Genomic DNA, 18,442 nt, shown 5'->3' with positions numbered 1-18,442 from the left:
TGAGGAGCATCCCACCTCATGTTACGCTGATTCTCACCTGCTGTTGCTCCTACCTGCTCCTAATGAGAGCAGCGTGGCTTCATTTGCACATTGTCTTTTGTACATGCGGAAACAAAGGGCCTGGGTGGTCACAGCTCTTCTCCCTTGGTGATCTATTTTTCAGAGTGCACCAAATTAATATATGAGGTAAGCATTTTAAAGGGTCCAACCACCCTCGCAGGTCATTCCACTTTCACATTCCCTGGGAAGCATTATGTTGGAAAAGAACCTTAACCACACATTTCTTTGTGTCCTGCTCTAATGTGCAGCACTGGCTGGAGCTTAACAGCTATTCATTTTCAGTCCCAGTGCTATTTCTTTTTTTCCGGACAGCCGGCAGTTACACAAATGAAATGGATTGGAAAAAAGCCTGCATGCCACAGGAAGTAGATTTCCAGACAACTAAGCTCTGCACAAGGTTCTTAATTAGAACAAATGTATGCAGATAAGACCCTACACAAATCGCTCAGCTTGGAGAGATCTTGGAAGCTTAAGTGTCTCAGTATGCAGGATGCCATAATCAATGAATCTTCCATTTGCACTGAAGTGCCCCTGAGTAAGGTTACTTATTGGAAATAATATCGTCCACTCACTCACAAACTCACACAGCGCTGCAGCAAACTGGAGCCCACAAGTGAAACCAGGCACTCTGAAGTGTTTCATGTGATAATATAAAAATACTGTCTGGAATCTTTCTTCTGGAGTACCCCTCTCAGTCTTGCATCTCCTTTCAGTGTGTCCTCTTTCAGTCATTTACAGTCACTACTCATGTCTTTGTCCTTACAGTACACTGCAACTGCAAGCACATGTAATACAATAGCAGGTGAGTCTCACAACAACCAGAGCACGCAAGGTCAGAGCAAGATACATATCAACACCTTCAGCGTCGTAATCCAGAGTTTTTATTTCATGTTACAGGCTGTAAGTGATTAAAATGCAATATCACGAACACGATATATGAGCGCCATGGTGGTGCAGAGGGTCGCCTTATTGCCTCACAGCTCCAGGGTCCCTGGTTCAATCCTTAGATCAGGTTACTGTCCATGTGAAGTTTCTTTGCCTGCCCATATGGGTTTCTTCCAGGTTCTATGTTTCTAGGTGGTTTGGCTGGGCTAAATTACCCTTAGTGTAATCGAGTGTGTGCATGGTGCTCTGCGATAGACAGGGTGTATTCCTGCTTCATACCCTGTGTTCCTAGAATAGACACCGGACACACTGTTTATGTTGTTCATTGACAATTTCACATCTCGAAAAAAATCTTTTTTGATTCTTGACACCCAGAAATTACATAGATATATTTATCTAAGCTATCCATAAGATGTCCTTAATTACTATGTGATGCTCACCAATACAACTGGAACAGCTGGAGAACAACACCAAGGCGAACAAACTTATTTGATTAGGGTTACTGCTATACCACTAATGCCACCTGAACCCACATGCCTCAAGTAGAAATAAACTTATGTGCCTGAGTATAATATAATGTGTGATGTATTTGTCCATTTACAAGTACAATCAATGTTGAGATGAAATGGTATCCAAAATTCCCTGTATTCCCAAAATTCCCTGCAACCCAATTTCACAATTGTCGTTACATCATTCATTTACAACTTAACATTTTAAACATGATAACATTAAATGACATTACACTGCAGAGGCCATGTAAGCTCTAAATCAGTTTCTTACAAAAAATGTACATTGCAACCTTTGTTTTTGAGACCAGTGCAGAAATATTGTTATTTTAAAATTAATTTTCACTTCTTCTTTAAAAAGTATTGTAAAAATCCTGCAGCATATTTCAGGGGCCATATTTATTTTTTTAAAATGCTGTTTATTCCAGTATGCTATACTATACTATATATGAAAACATTATAATGAATTAGATTTCTTGGCATGGTATGTTATGCCTATATAATAGTATATCTGCATTACATGACTAACTCCATTTGTCTGTGGAGTTGTCTGAATTTGTGGCTTACTTCCACAGCTGCTTTGGCACGCTCAAACTCCTCCTCGAGGGACTGATTTCGGGATAGGAGTCCTCCACCCCACCTCTGCTCTTTGCTCAGTCGGCCCTGCGGCACACGCACGCGCACACACACACACCACAAACAGACAGCACAAGTTAGACAGCATGTGGGTAAACCTCTATAGTCTCTCCCTTCTGAGAGAAGAAACAATTCTGGCCTTGCAGAGCTCTGATGCACTACAGCTCACACTCACACCCCTCGCAAACACTCTGCTGTCTTCCTCCGACATCCTTTCATCAGCCACTCGACTAGCCCTGAACTGACATGCTGACATGCTGCAGCCAGTAAATAGACATTTGCACATTTTTTCTGTGTGCATGTATGAATATTGCATAGCTGTATCATTCATTTGAATAAGAAAATAGACATTTCAGAGAGGCACACGGGTAGGCATGCTACATGTGAAGCAAAGCAACTAATTTCATAAAAACACAATGTTGCAGTGGCTTGTATAAACCTCTAATATCACCTATAGCCTAAAAATAAACATTATATAAAATCCATGTGTCTCACTGCTGTACAGCTCTCTAAAATCAATCAATTTATTCCATTTATATCTGTCAGTGATGACATATGTTACATACTCATCCATTAAAATCGTTTAACACGTCCGTTAGCAATTTGATTACGTTCACTTTCAATTTCAGTATCAGTTACGCGGTCTGTTAGTCCTTGAATCCTCTGTCCTTCTATTAAAAGAGAAGTTGCACTATAAAAATGATAGCAAGTGAAAATAAAAACGTTATTTAATATTTCTCACTATGAGATTATTATGTAACAAATATAAAACCATTCTATTTCTAGTCTATTTCTATACAAATTTGCTCGATTCAAACTTAAAACTGTCTTGTTCTATCGGCAGATAATTTGGCTTCTTTCTAGACATAAACGTTTGAAATAAGCAAAGCAACTGCCAAATGAACAAGACAATTTCAAGCTCAAAATAAGCAGAAATATCTAGAAATATGCTCAATAACTTTAGATTAGTTTAAATAAGCAGAAATATTGGTTGATTTAGCCCATATTCAAGATAGTTTTTACATGCTAAGATGTGGATCCCTTTTAATATTAAATGGAACTCCTGCCTATCAAAGGCAGACCTCTGCTGCATGAATTCAATCTTCTGTATAAGTAAGCCTCACTGAACAAAGAGCACAGGAGGGGGTGTTTTGGACCTGCCTCACTGTACATTCATCAGTTGCCAGGGTTAAGGTATTAAATGGATTTCAGGAAGTTATAATGGAGGTCTCTGTGCAGACAATCAGTCTTGCTTTAGCATGCTGTAACCCTAGCCTGTGTCTTGATGACTAATGTGTGCCGTCGAACTCTGAGTCAGAGCAACAATTACCCTAAACATTGCCCTTTCCATTTTTGTGGCCCCTCATTGTTAAGAACCCAATCAAGCAAATCTTACGCTGATGTGAGCGACTACTGTGCAAAATGGCCCCTCATGGCAGGCTCCCTAAGAGCCGAAGGAAAATTGTATAATGCCAGTTATGTCATTTTCTATTGTATAACACATCCTTAATATCCAACAGATTCACTTACAGGCCATTGCTTGATTTTATATATGACCAAAATAATGAAGACCAGATATACAAACATATTTGCACTTGGTTTCAGGTGCAACTAGGTTGCTTTCTGACTATTATTGTATTATCTCTACTGTTGTACTATGTGCCTAAATGAGCTGACTCTATACTCATACGTGTGTATGAGGAGAAGGATCACTCAAAAACTAGGATATCAGCACAAAAGTGGGATGGGGGGCTGTGTTACACTCTGAAGTCATAATGACCAAGCCCTACTCTGTCCAAAGGCTCCAGCCTATAGAGTGACTCCTTTTGCAGGGTTCAAAAATCAGAAGCCAACTTGGACACAACTGAACGAACACGCTTAAGTCAAAGCCAATATTTTATTGTCACACAATATAATGATGAACTGAAGATCAAGCATTACAATTTAAAAATCAACAGATGGTCTCAGCCATTGTTTCTCAGCGCTGGTCCTGGAGTATCCTTGCCAGGGACATTTTGATGTTTACTCTGCTCGCAACTAATTAACCTGAATAATGAGTAGAAACACTGAACTTCCCTCTGTGCCACCAATTTCATTAAGAGCTCTGCTATTGATTTTGATTTTGTAAATTCACAAAGGCAAACAAATACTTTACAAACACATGACAGTATGAATGTGTTTGTGTCAAGTAATAACCAAGTTACTCATTTAGTACATATTCTTTTTTTAAGCTAATATATGAAAGATTCTTGACCATTTCAGGAACTCTGTTAAAGAATTGTTAAGGAAATCTAGGTTTTAATAGAACTTGTGTTTTGGGCTTGTTGTGGGCTGGGTTTGAAGAGGTATTGGACCGCTTATGACAAGCAGACCTGCCAATCCTGTTTATATTGTTTAAAAGGATACAGAAGGATGTGCTGAAAGAACAACATTATACAGCTCTTAGAACAAAAAAAAAAATCAGGAAAAAGTACAGATTAAAGTACACATTATTTCGGCTTTATTTTATTGTAAGGTATTTTTTCAACTTTTTAAGCGTGAGTCCTACAGCATTAACCTTTCATGTTACCACTTCCCAAATTCTGTCTATGTTTTAAATTTAAATTGTGCTTCTCTAGAATATTTGGATGCTGGGAAAGCTTCATCTGTTACTTGTTTTAGTCATAGATATTTTATCAACTTGCTAGAGGAACGTTTCCACCTTTTCACTAGAAGCTTTTAAACCGTGTGCCTCAAGCATAATGCAATTAATAGGCCGTCCCATGTGCGGGAATGAGATACAGCCTCAGTAAATCGAACGTTAATTTCAGATGCACAGTGGGTGCGTACTGCAGTTGCTTGAAGTTGGGTTTTGAATGGCTTCATGCTATTCCATTTAGTTCTTAAGCAAATTCCGGTGTATCATGCACGTCTTACAAATAAAGTTTCTGATTCTGTTTCTGATTGTAATATATTAAGCGTCGTTAAAATGTGACCTGTAGTTTACTTGCTGTAGCAGACACCTTATACGTAGTAAGCACAGGAAGAAGATACTGAATAATTAACGAGCTATCAATCTAACAACAGATGCTGTAGCAACAGGAATAGCAGCCCAGCAGACCTGCATGCTCCAATGAGGACACAAGCGCATAACATTTGTACCTTGTAGCACCACAAAAAAGAAAAAAAGAAAACAAAAAAAAAAGGCTGGATGCAGTGTCAGATTAAAAAGGCTTTTTTATTTCAATTGATGCTTCCATGAAACGGTCCTTTTTTAATTAATAAAAAACATTGCTGTGATTTTGTCGGTATGGCATGGTGCAAATGCATATACCGGTCAGCATGTCATACAAAAAATCATAGAGAGGCTTACATGTCTTCCACTAATATACTGCTTGTTGAGCTGTAATGACAGAATTCTACGAGTTAGCAGATAATTAACCAGCACATATTTTTAAATGTGTTTATAGTATAGTACAACATTTAATGTAGTTTGGCATAAAATTGGAACTGCTAGATTCAAATGCAGTATTTCTGACAAAGAAGTGGGTAGTAAAAAAAATCATATTTATATTCAGGTGCTGTGGTAATTTATACTTTTCTGGGTAGTTTTATTGAAATTCCATTCACGTCTATCGTTTATGGTTAATACAGTATGTATGAGAGAAAAAAACATTTAGAAGCCCCATAGCACTGAATTTGGGGCTTTTATCACAAAATGTACTACTCTTTTCCTGTTTTTACTTTCTAATGGATCTCGTCTTTTCTACCCACCTCTCTTCAGTGATCTCTACTTAATTAGTGCATGTACTGAAACATTGGTGTTTTAGTGAATGCTGTTGCAGAGATGTAGAAAATAAACAAGCTTACTTGAGTGGATGGGGACGTCTCTGCCTCAGACTTGTAATTTATTTCTAACGAGTTCTTGGCAGCTGTATCAAGTTGCGTTTTGCTGTCAGTAGACCTTTGGGTGTATCATAAGGGACAGAAGCAATAAGAGAGTGTTTGTACTGATGTTTACTTTAGTATGATAGGTCACTATAGGAACATTTCACCTACTGCCTTTCAGAATATATGGTAGAGAAGAGGTTTACCAAGCGAAATCTCCAGAATTTTTGGACGACCGTCTTTTGTCTAGCTTCCATTTCCTGCTAGCGGTTCTCTCTGGATTGCGTTCCTCCCATTTCTCCAGCGGTGAACGAACACCCGCTGCCAACATTCAACCAGATACATTTCTAAGCGATAGCAAGTGATTTATTTAAAAGTTTCACACATTCATGTTTATGTTCCCTTTGACCAGGATACCTGAATCCAGAGAATCTTTCACAGGTGTACGAGAGCAGGGTTTGTTCTGTTCGACATCCACTTGTATCAGCTCGGTTTCATCTGCTTTCTTTCTATGAGGCGTGCTCTTGGTGGACATGGGACTCTTTCGGTCTTTACTGTTCCTCCTCTCACCAGGCTCACTCAGGTCCAGCAGGTCCAGAGAAGAGGACAGCACTGGGAACAGGAGATGTGAATATGTTAAACAGCTTCTAGAAGTTTAGGATGACCTCATTTATTCATCACCCCAAATAGCATACCACAGTTTCCCTCCCAAAATTAGCAGCAATGTAATATGATGAGAGAGGATCTGCTGCTACACTGGAGATTGGCTAATTTGGGAGCACAAAAACTAATTAAAATGTCTAATCTTAGGAACAACCCTTTTTTTAAACATTATGTATTGAATGATGCAAACCCAACAGAATAACAATCGAAACAATAGCTGATCTATATCAAGAGCATAGGGTTACTGCGTCAGTAATGTGTGAGGCTGAGTATTTGAGTCCTGTGACTGTCGAGAGGAAGGAACAAGAAATGATGACATTCCCTGTTAGCTGCTATGGCTCTGGACACTCACCTATATGAGAAAAAACATTATGACATTGTCTTTTGATTTTATTTCTTTCCCTGCCACAGAAGAACAGTTTTGAAAGGTGTGCAACAGTCGAACTGTATTTTGATCGTTAGAATTGACTCATGGAGATCCAGCACAATTTTTGGTTTGAGTTAAATGACTCAATGATGGTATAAATTACAGGCTTCATATTTTCCAAATAACATCATACAGTACATATGTTTGCTTCTTATATCAAGTTCAAGTTTCTCAACTGTAAGGAACTGAACATGTTCACTGAAACCAAAAGGAGTCAACAGTAGCACCATTCAAAATGCTGCGAACTTACACCTACATCAGTGGAAATCAACAATAAACCATCACACATTTATTGCTCTATATGATTTCAATATTTTGTGTGTTTCTATATTTTAAAAAAAGCATTTATATGAGTATGAGATAAAACAGGTGTTACAACTGTGTCATAGGTCGCACTCATGTTTTCTGATAAACTTGCAAACCGATGCAAGATGCAGCATGCATAAACTCTGAAAGCTATGCTAAAAGTTACTGTAGAGATACACTCACCATCCACTTTAATAGGAACACCTGTACACCTGCTCATTTATGCAATAGTCCAACCAGCCAATCACTTGGCAGCAGTACAATGCATAAAATCATGCAGATACGGGTCAAGTGCTTCAGTTAATGTTCACATCAAACATCAGAATGGGGAGAAAGTGTGATCTCTGTGACTTTAACCGTGGTATGGTTTTGGTGCCAGATGGGCTGGTTTGAGTATTTCAGAAATGGCTGATCTCCTGGGATTTTCACACACACACACACACACACACACACACAACAGTCTCTAGAGTTTACAAAGAATGGTGCAAAAAAACAAAAAACATCCTGTGTTTAAAGGGTCTGCAGGCTGAAACTCCTTATTGATGAGAGAGATCAGAGTAGAATGACCAGATTAGTCTGGCAAGAAGCTGATTGGAAGTCTATAGTGACTCAACTAAGCACTCCTTACAATCATGGTGAGCAGAAAAGCATCTCAGAACGCACAACACATCAAACCTTGAGGCTACAACAGCAGACGCCCACATCAGGTTCCACTCCTGTCAGCCAAGAGCAAGAAACTGAGGCTATCATGGGCACAGACTCACTCAAACTGTGTAGCTGAAGACTGGAAAAAGACCAGGTGATTTTTTTTCAATCTTCAACTGCCAGTTTGGGTGAGCTTGTGCCGATGATAGGCTCAGATTCTTGCTCTTGGCTGGCAGGAGTTAAACCCAATGTGTATTCTGCTGTTGTGTTGTGAGATCAGTCACAGAGATCACAATTTTCCCCATTCTGATGTTTGACGTGAACATTAACTGAATCTCTGCATGATTAATATTCATTGTGCTTTTGCCACATGATTGGCTACTTGGATAACTGCATAAATGTGCAGGTGTAAAGGTGTTCCTATTAAAATGGACGTGAGTGTGAGTGTACACAATTTCACAGATTTCAGTTTTTGAACTGGAAAGAAAAAATATTTACCTGGCCCAATTTTATTTTGCAAATAGTCCAGCAAGAGTGAACATATCCCGCTGGATTTTTCAAAGAGACAAGGAGGTGACACACTTGTATATGGATGTAATAGTGAAGCTGTATTTAGTGACTCTCCCCTACTAGTCAAAATATATAATAATAATAATAATAATAATAATAATAATAATAATAATAATAATAATAATATCACTATTGAAAAAATCTTCCATCTATCTGAGTTTTATTACCAGATGACAGGTCAACATATGACCCTTCCAAATTGCTTTTATGCGTAATGTATAATAATATATATAATATCCTAATTTTACTCAACTTAGATCATGTTCCAAAGCTTCACCTTTCACACTAATACCACTATTAACATCATCAAACTCATCATGTCATAGATCGCTAAATAGCTGAGCTGAGTCTTTACCATAACAGTGCATATCAGCAAGAAGTGGCTGTAGATTTGTGATGTGTTGTGTGTCATTCCTCACAAACTAGAACTTGAGGCACCATCTGCATCGTATAGCTGCACTGAACTTTGAATCCAGCGTTTGCTGTCTCCCCTTATGCTACATTAAATATGATGATATGTGATCTTGTCTTTATGCCAACTACAGATTAAAAAAAATAATAAAAAAAATCAACTTGTTCTGTGACACATACTTTAAAATGACATGAAATTACTATGGCAGCTGTTTTTGTAATAACATTCGGAAAACACTAGAGATTGAGAATATTAATTGCTACCCAAAGAGAAATAAAATGGCCATGTCTGAGGTTTTTCTTAATTAAGCAGATGTGACCAGATGTTCAGCTGTTTATAAATCCTGCTTCCGGTCTCGGTACGATTTCCTCAAGAGAGTAAATCACACTTTCATACAATGCAGCAGTATCACCTGGGGGTTACTGAAGCAACTGTAAGGGAATTTAGTCAAAAAGAGACTTTTTTTAGGAAAGCATGTTGCAGTTTTGCATTAGAGTAAAAAATGAAAAGCTGTCCAATAATCAAAGCATAATCACACAAAGAGCAACAGTTAGCTTCTGATATTGCTCTCTAAAGAGAGAACTAAGTGCCACCCCAAAATCATTTGTTTGCAGTGAGTACGACCGAGTCTTTATCTTAGAGTAACAGACTGCTCTTTTACTGCAAATGGAAGGATCTTCCAAATGAAAAGCGAAGGCAATTAGAGCCTGGATAGAGGCCTCTCCAAACGTATACACAATTAGAGACTAACAGCAAAGGGTCTCCTCGATGGGTCTAAATGTTATAAGTGTCTTGTAAAAATGGAAAGCCAGAATGCATAAATACAGATCTTTAGTCTTTCTGTGTACTTGAAATAATAAGTCATTCATAACAATGAATAAGATCAAGGAATTTAGCTGTGATGTGCAGCAAAAGGTTGTTGAGCTTCACAAAATGGGAAGTGGCTATAAAAAAATAGCACAAGCATGGAAAATGCCCATTTCCACCATCAGGGCAATAATTAAGAAGTTCCAGTCAACTGGAAATGTTATGAATCAACCTGGAATTGGATGTGTGTCTATATTGTCTCAATGCACTGTGAAGAGGATGGTTCGATTGGCCAAAAATTCTCCAAGGATCACAGCTAGAGAAATGCAGAAGTTAGATAAGTCTTGGGGTCAGAAAGTCTCCAAAACTACAATCCAATACAAAAGTTGTTTGGAAGGTTTTCAAGAAAAAAGCCTCTACTCTCATCCAAAAACAATCTCAAGCGTCTTCAGATTGCCAGACACTACTGGAACTTCAAATGGGATCGGTTTCTACGGTCAGAAAAAAACAAAATAGAGCTTTTTGGCAATAAACACCAGAGGTGGTTTTGGCACACAGAGAGGTAGCCATATGAAAAAGTACCTCATGCCCACGGTTAAATATGGTGGTGGCTCTTTAATGTTTTGGGGCTGTTTTTCTCCCAGAGGACCTGGACATTTTGTTAGGATACATGGCATCATGGACTCTATCAAATATCAACAGATATAAAATGAAAACCTGGCTGCCTCTGCCAGAAAGATTAAAATGGGCTGTGTTTGGATCTTTCAGCAGGACAATGATCCAACACAAAAATGGTTTACTGACCACAAAATCAAGGTCCTGCCATGGCCATTCCAGTCCCCTGACTTAAAACAAATAGAAAACCTGTGGGGTGAACTGAAGAGGAGAGTCCACCAGCATGGACCTTGAAATTTGAAGGATCTGGAGAGATTTTGTATGGAGGAATGGTCTCAGATCCCTTGCCATGTATTCTCCAACCTAATCAGGCATTATAGGAGAAGACTCAGAGCTGTTATCTTGGCGAAGGGAGGTAGCACAAAGTATTGACTAAAAGGGTGCCAATAATTGTTGCACACCTACATTTAACAAACATATATTTTTTTGACAAACCTGTGTTTTGCTTGCAATTGTTTGATATATATATATATAAAAAAATGCCATAAGTTGGCTAATTAATGAAGAATCATTATATACATGTATAAATAATCAACTTGAAGTAGCTTGTCCTTCTGTTTGGTACCTCTGCTGGACCTATAGGGAAAGTGTTTATTCTGGTTGTTGCTCATGTACATTTAGAGCAAGAGTTGGAGCTAGACATCTTGGGAAGGAGGTCAGCTTTTCGATTACCTGCTGTATTGGAGGTCACAGGGTGGGCAGCTCCATCACACTTGGTCTCGCACAAGAAGTCGTCGATGGAGGGGCTTAGCAAGGGACGGCTCTCTTGTTGTTCACTCACCACCTAAAAAAACCCAAAAAACAGACCTACATCAATGTGCATTTTGGTGAACACATAGCACCCTTAGTGCAAACAGTCTGATCTGTCAGTCCCATTCTAACTCTGGACTATTTACAGATAATACCTTCAATTCCCAGCTTTGATCCTGGTGTTGTATAACATCCTACTTTTCTGTAGGATTTTGTTCATTTCTTTAAGGCCAAGTTACAACAGTCATATCTAATTATTTAGCTGACATAGTGAAAATGAAATAACACAACTATATGATTGTTTTTGGCATTTCAGTGCACACGTGCAAAATTTATGGAATTAAGATGACATCCCCCAGCTATGCCTTACGACTCTCATCTTAAAGTAGGCACATATTTGAAAGGTTGTCTGGCGTTCAGGGAGCCCAGCATCAAAGAACTGAATAAACACATCAATCATCATTCAGCTCTCATGGTGCTCGTTCAGTCATTGAAGACTAACCCAGTGAAAGGACTTTGTTAGTGTACTGCACTGTAAATGGCTCTCCATCAGGAATCTCAGGTCTTAAACATAGATGCAACTATAAAGCACTAATGATAAATCTTTTGTGAATCTGTCTTTTCCTCTTTTCCTTTCCCATATATTTATGTAGCTGTTGATGGCATGCTGTAAATGTTTTTAATGTAAAATAAAATCCATATCCATAGATGCATGAATTGGCTGTGTTTGCATTATACCGCTATACTGCAGAGAGAAATAAGGCATCTGGTGTCCTGTACATTCAGTGTCTACTAGCTGGTTAGGCAATAACTCACATGCAGCATTAGATCCCATCCACATGCTCTGTAGCTCAGTTTTAACATCAACAGACATCCTAGCGTGTGTACTTGTGTGTTTCCTAAACAAATGTGAGCACGATTAGAAAATTTTAGCCTATTAAGACTCGCCCTATTAGAGATTCTTCTATATCCCTTTGCATATTCTGTGTTTTATTTACATTACTGTTGTTGAAGAAGCAGTTAGAACCAAATCTTATCAATGAAGTAATGACATGTTCAAACCTGGAGCTTGTATTTTTTTTTTTTATCATACATTCTGAGCTACGAAATAATGAAACAGAAAGATAAACATTCTTAACTGTTCTTAAATGAACAGAAACTTTCATTTAAATGTGTCATCTGACAGAACTATTTATTCTTTCAATGTCGCCCACTAGCTTATTATTTATGTCTTACCTACAAACTGCCAAATGTTATTTGCTCAAATAACATTTCATTCAATGCATCAATTCACATGTGCTGTGCAGCATAGGCTGTAATGGTATATGATGTGTCAGTTCATGGCTGAGTAAACAAGATGAATTAAACTTAACTGTAAATGTTTTTTTTAAACATAAAACCTCATTAAAGTACACATCAGACAGATTTTCAAGCCTGGTTGTTGTTGCGCTGCACTCACAATTCCTGAGAGAATGACAGAAAAACAGCTTAGCTAGCAAACCCAGGCAAGGGACATGCATTTAGCCAGTTAGCATGTATGTGCATTTTTAAATGGGGCATGTGCTAAATCTATGGATGACATGTAACACTATAACAGGACTTATTTTGGTAATAATAAATTCTGGTAATTTATTATGTATAACAGTAAAATTCCATAAGTTGCAGTAGTGACTGTGGCTACATCCCAAACCACATACGACTAAATACTTCTAACTAGTATAACAGTAATATACCCTGCTGGTGGCATATTTTTAGTAGCATGCCTCTGAAATTGCTAGTAGCTTTTTGCTGCTGGGGAATGCCTCAGGTTTCCTCACATGAACTCCTACAGTTACAACGCTTTGGAGAGGAAGAAATGGAGACGTTTCATATGTCTATTAGGGTTTATGGACCTGTTGTAAACAAGTTATATTCAGTATTTCACCAGTCTGTGAAAATGATATGATGACCTCTTCAAAAGTGAAATCATTTTACAGCATAGATTTCTTCATGTGGAAGTATTTCATGTACCATGTTGTGTTTTAGCATAGGTGTAGCAGAATCAGGCTGGATGTTTCATAGATAAATCAATACTGCCTGTGAGTGGCACTTGTATTCTGCATCTTTCATCCATCCATCCATCTTCTATACCGCTTATCCTTCAGGGTCGCGGGGAACCTGGAGCCTATCCCTGGGAGCATGGAGCACAAGGCGGGGTACACCCTGGACAGGGTATGAATCCATCGCAGGGCACAATGGCATACAGATTCACACACCCACTCATACACTACGGACATTTTGGACATGCAAATCAGCCTACCATGTGTGTCTTTGGACTGGGGGAGGAAACCGGAGTACCCGGGGAAAACCCCCGCAGCACGGGGAGAACATGCAAACTCCACACACACAGGGCAGCGGCGGGAATCGAACCCCCAACCCTGAATGTGCTAATCACTAAGCCAGCGTGCACACTCTTCATCTTTCAGACTCATTAAAAAGAATTACTTCATCCTCTAATTGCCAGCAGAATATGAGGAGATAAAGTCTTTTAGAACTATGCCATCTAATTAGATCATTTTCTCTTTGTATTCAATTAAAACCATTCTGCACTGAATACGAATATAAAAGGACCGTCGACACTGATGGCAATCATTGAAAGGACGAGGTCCGTCCTAGTAATTAAACCAAAATAACTCCAAGCCTTGTTGTAATTTGGCAAAAATACTGTTATTTGCTTATGGTTCATTGTAGTTAAATGTAACCTGGTGGTTGAACAACCTCACATTCTGAATGGAGAGAAAACAGATGTAGTATTTATTTATTGCTGAAATCCTGATTTGGGACAGGACCTTAATGATACTCAGGAGGGATGTTTACACAAACCGTAATAAATCAGAAAATCAAATTCTCCAGACAAGAGAATATGTCAAGAATTAAAATTATTGCAGCATGCAGGTAATAAGTTATGTTATGGGAGCTTAATACCCAAATTGAATGAAGTAATCAGTATATTGTATGGTTATATATGTGCCAAGGGTTTCACCCGACCCAAATCACCTACGCAAATGCCGCATTAATATGCCGATGCACCTCAACATAATGACAGTAAACAAATCGATATTTAATCGACCATTTTCCAGGTTGGCTAAACTAGACTAGACAAAGCTTTAAAACTTTAGGACGGTATTGCACACATATTTCCATAGTGCAATTTCCATCTCTCACGACATTAGGCTGTCCACTCACATCACCACTCATTGAGATTTAGCCTGTGGTAGTTCGAATGGAAATGGGGTTTCACCAGCTGCTAAACTAGCAGGAGGTGTAAAGTACTGAGCTATATTGCATCCAAACAAACTATTGTGTAAAATGAAACATGACTAAAGATGAAGGTAAAACAGAGGGATTGTGACTGATAAGGTACTGCTAAAACAAATGTCAACTTTAGGCAACTTACTCATCAGAAACACCCTGATATGAGCTAGCACTAAAAAGATTCACAAACTCAAGTGGATGATGCGGGGCATCAAGGTCATATACTTAAGTATTTAATTAGGATGGGCTAATTAGTCTAGAATAAATTTTACTCTTCTGGGAATGCACCACAACAATCTTTTGATGTCCTGTCTTGCTGTTTCTTTTCACAACTCTAACCGCCAGTGGGCCTCATAATGTGCATAATGATGCTGCTTACCCTTTCCACCCACTGCAAAATCTAGCTGGAAGTGAAAGGCCACTTAATTACCTATGTTGCCCAACAAAAAGGATGAATAATGTTAGCTTCTACTCTCATAATAATTACAGGAACTTGTCCTGATTCATTCTCCTAAAGAGGCATTTTCTTGAGGACTTGTCCATCAAGAGTTGTTGCCTCTTGTTGCCTCTCAGTGAACTCAGATGATCATTTTGTTCCTTTTTTTTGCTCTTATTCCCTGCAAAGTACTTTCCCTTTGTTTGCACATGCTGGAGGGCAAATCCAGAATTATGTAATGGAAAAGCTCAGCTAATTGTGTCGCTCGTGTGTGGTTCCTATTGCCATCTCTAAGATATTGTTGTCAAGGGAAACCAGGAGCAGTGAAGATGGCAGGAGTCTTGAGGGACAGAGATGGGGCCAGCAGGGCAGGAGAGGGGGTTAGGGAGACAATCATTTCTCTGCTTTAGATAACAGCAGGAATTTACTTCCTGCAATGCATGACTATTATATTTCAGCAGGAGTGATTTTCCTAAAAATACCTCACCTTACCTTCCTATCTCAAGGGTGAATTTTAAACTACCTGATTTCGCCTATCTTCGAAACAAAATTAACTCAACTATTTAATATTCCTTCTGTCTTTCAGATATTAATTTGTTTGGGGATTGGAATAAAAAAAGACACCTTCAGACATTATAACATTCATGTTTTAAAGGTTTATAAGTAAACCTGTTCTGTATTGATTTTTTAAACGTCAACATCTCTATTGACTTTTTACCAAAAAAATTCAAAAATCCAACATTGCTTGGTCCTCATATTGACCTGATGTGAACATGTCAATATAATCCTGAGACCAGTACTCAGTTGTGTAATGTGTTTTTATCCACAATGTGGTAATTCAATCAGGATTAAACCTAGAACAAAAACCAAACAATCAGACCCCTTACAAAGCCTAAGTATTTCTAATAATTAACTGAATCTCATTCAGTCATTACATGTGGAAAAGGCAAGATGTCGATATACAAACATTTAAATACCACATAGAACAATTTTAAAATATGTAACGTGCAGACAATAAAATACCATAATTCATTAATAGTGCACTCCACTCAATGAAACATCAAACTAGCACATATATTATTACACAAATAGAACAAACGGATTTCACACCTATAAGAGCTCTGCACACACACTCACCTACATGCACACGCATATAAGAAGTTTAAAAAAGCATTTCACAAAGCAAATGACTAGAACACACAGGAAACACACTGAGTGGCATTGGCTAGACCCAGACCAGGCACAGAGAAGCAAAGCAACTCACTATAACACACACATAAACAAGAGACACATCTAAGGAAGTTGGAAAAGAATTTCATGCTGTTACATACACAACTATAGAATGAAACAGAGACCAAGATTAGCTGCTTATGAGGTGTAAAAAAAACCCATTATGCCAGGCAGTGAAGTACTACTCTGTGAATTATTTCTCCTTTTATTTCATTTCACCGCTTATATTATGGAACAGGCCTGTCACCTTGTGAAAATTTTCTGCTTAGTACAAGTAAGGTTAGATACAACTAATGTCTACTTAAACTCATCCACTTAGTCCCATTTCTGCAGCTAAGATAACGTACATGTAAACATACTAAAGAGCTCCGTTTTAAACCCCATAGAGCAGCTCAGAATGAAATAAAAACAGCATGTGGGAATTTTCTGTGAGTTTTGATGGGAGACAGATACTATGAGTTTAACGGCTTTAAAGTAGAAGTTACAAATGGGATGGTCAAAGTCTTGCCATTGGTTAAGTCAAATCCAAATGGGCAAGGCCTTTGACCCTCAGGGTTGCTGCGTTAGATCTGCCCACCTTGTTGGTCACCGTGAGGAGGGGTTTGCCTTCTGGGGACGCCTTATTGGGTATCTCCTTCAGGACCATGGCAACGGCCTTATCTGCAGCCCTAGAGTCTTTCCCCTACAACAATGAAATCAACAATGACTTGTGTCAGGACAAAAATGTTCAGTTATTCCAATATATTAATCCTCCTAGGGTGTTTACAGTATTTTCTAATGTTGCCCATCACACACACCGTCCTCACACACATCACTCTGTCTTCTGATGCAGGGGCCGGAGCAGTGATGCACATCCACAGACTTGTCTCATCATTCACAGACTTTACATTATTAGTTTGAGAGGTCTAGGAAGTCATTTCAGAACTTAGCTATCGTCCTTGGAACAGGAGACGGGTTATGTAAGAGATCAAATTGATCCAAAAACCGACCTTTATTCTAGAAAATAAATAAAATGAACACTGAAAAACCAAGTCTCTGACTGTGAAAAGCAGTTTAAATAAATGAAGCTAAACTAAAAGAAATATTAATAATAAAAAACAAATAAATTTAACTGACAACAAGACATTTAGTGTGTCGGGTTTCATAGATGATCCTAACAGGAGATAACAAAAGTGGTCAGGTATAAACTCTACCAGCATGCATGGCAAATCTTTGCTTCTTATTAATATCTGCTTTATCTCGGAACGGATATAGAGACAGATGGAAACATAGTTGATTATTTGATTTTGTCTTCTATTTTCTATTGTTATTGTTACAATTCTATTTTGATAGATAATTTGTAAAATGGGGATACATTTTTTCCTTTTTTTTTTAACCTACATTACTTCAGGGGTGCAAAGACCTGATCTGTGATACAGCAAGTTAAAATAGTATTTTAATTAGGTTTAAATGTGAGAATTGTATTTCTGTGACAAAATATATTTTCTATCTCACACAAACCATGTCTTGGCAGTATAATGAACTTGTCTTTTCAGTATAGATCAGTCTTCAGTAAAGTCTCCTCAAAGTGACTTAACTGGTTTAAACTCAAACTTCCATTTTAATAAATTTATTCCTGATCTAACATCAGGTCAGTCTCTGTCTCTAGATTTTCAATTGACCATCTTTGAACTTTGGGCTGTATATCACCTTAAGCTTGTGTCTCACAAAAAAATAGTGCTTAATTGAGCAAAAATCCCACCTGTATCCACTCCAACAGAGTCACCCAACGTGTACTGTAAGTAAAAACGTTTTACAGCGACAAGTATGCTGCAAAATCAGCTCTCCTAGATAGACAATGTCTGCTCAACATGATATGATATATGACTTTATCTACTATGTGGCCATTAACATACAGCAACAGTACAGCAGAAAAAGTATGGATCAGGTATCTTTATTTGAAACGGAAAAAGAATGCCTGAATTAATTAAATTAAATGTTTGCCATTCAAAAATCTAAAAATGAGATGCTAACACAGCAATGCCTTAAGTGCCTTAGGTTTTTAACTCAAACATTTTTACTAACTAAAGACCTGCATCTGCTTCATCAGTCTCTTCTAAATGCTATAACAGGAATTTCATTTCATTTTCTTTTAATTAGAACCAGAATCAGTGCCACACTATTCACCCTGAGATACACATTTTGAGCAGTGTAAAATAAATAGAAATACATTACAGAATTTGAGGGCTATATGAAATATCTACGTATATTATAAATTATATCACAGTGGTACA

General features: G+C 38.0%; 1 protein-coding gene across 4 annotated transcripts in view; it reads right to left on the bottom strand.

The window, feature by feature from the left end:
- The window catches only part of pex5la (peroxisomal biogenesis factor 5-like a), a 74,998-nt gene that overhangs the window by 17,704 nt on the left and 38,852 nt on the right, over window positions 1-18,442 (bottom strand). For 2 of the 4 annotated variants that reach the window (XM_053635853.1, XM_053635855.1), the window contains exons 2-8: window positions 16,747-16,851; window positions 11,132-11,243; window positions 6,372-6,566; window positions 6,161-6,275; window positions 5,937-6,030; window positions 5,440-5,469; window positions 2,019-2,114 (exon numbers count right to left, since the gene is read on the bottom strand). In XM_053635853.1, coding sequence (XP_053491828.1) covers window positions 2,019-2,114; window positions 5,440-5,469; window positions 5,937-6,030; window positions 6,161-6,275; window positions 6,372-6,566; window positions 11,132-11,243; window positions 16,747-16,851 — 747 coding nt within the window. The remainder of the gene's footprint in view (window positions 1-2,018; window positions 2,115-5,439; window positions 5,470-5,936; window positions 6,031-6,160; window positions 6,276-6,371; window positions 6,567-11,131; window positions 11,244-16,746; window positions 16,852-18,442) is intronic. The other 2 variants (XM_053635854.1, XM_053635856.1) reach the window with 2 other exon arrangements.

This window comes from Ictalurus furcatus, chromosome 11, assembly GCF_023375685.1.
Source record: "Ictalurus furcatus strain D&B chromosome 11, Billie_1.0, whole genome shotgun sequence".
Classification (NCBI taxonomy): domain Eukaryota; kingdom Metazoa; phylum Chordata; class Actinopteri; order Siluriformes; family Ictaluridae; genus Ictalurus; species Ictalurus furcatus.
This window is presented reverse-complemented; position numbering and strand designations above follow the sequence as displayed.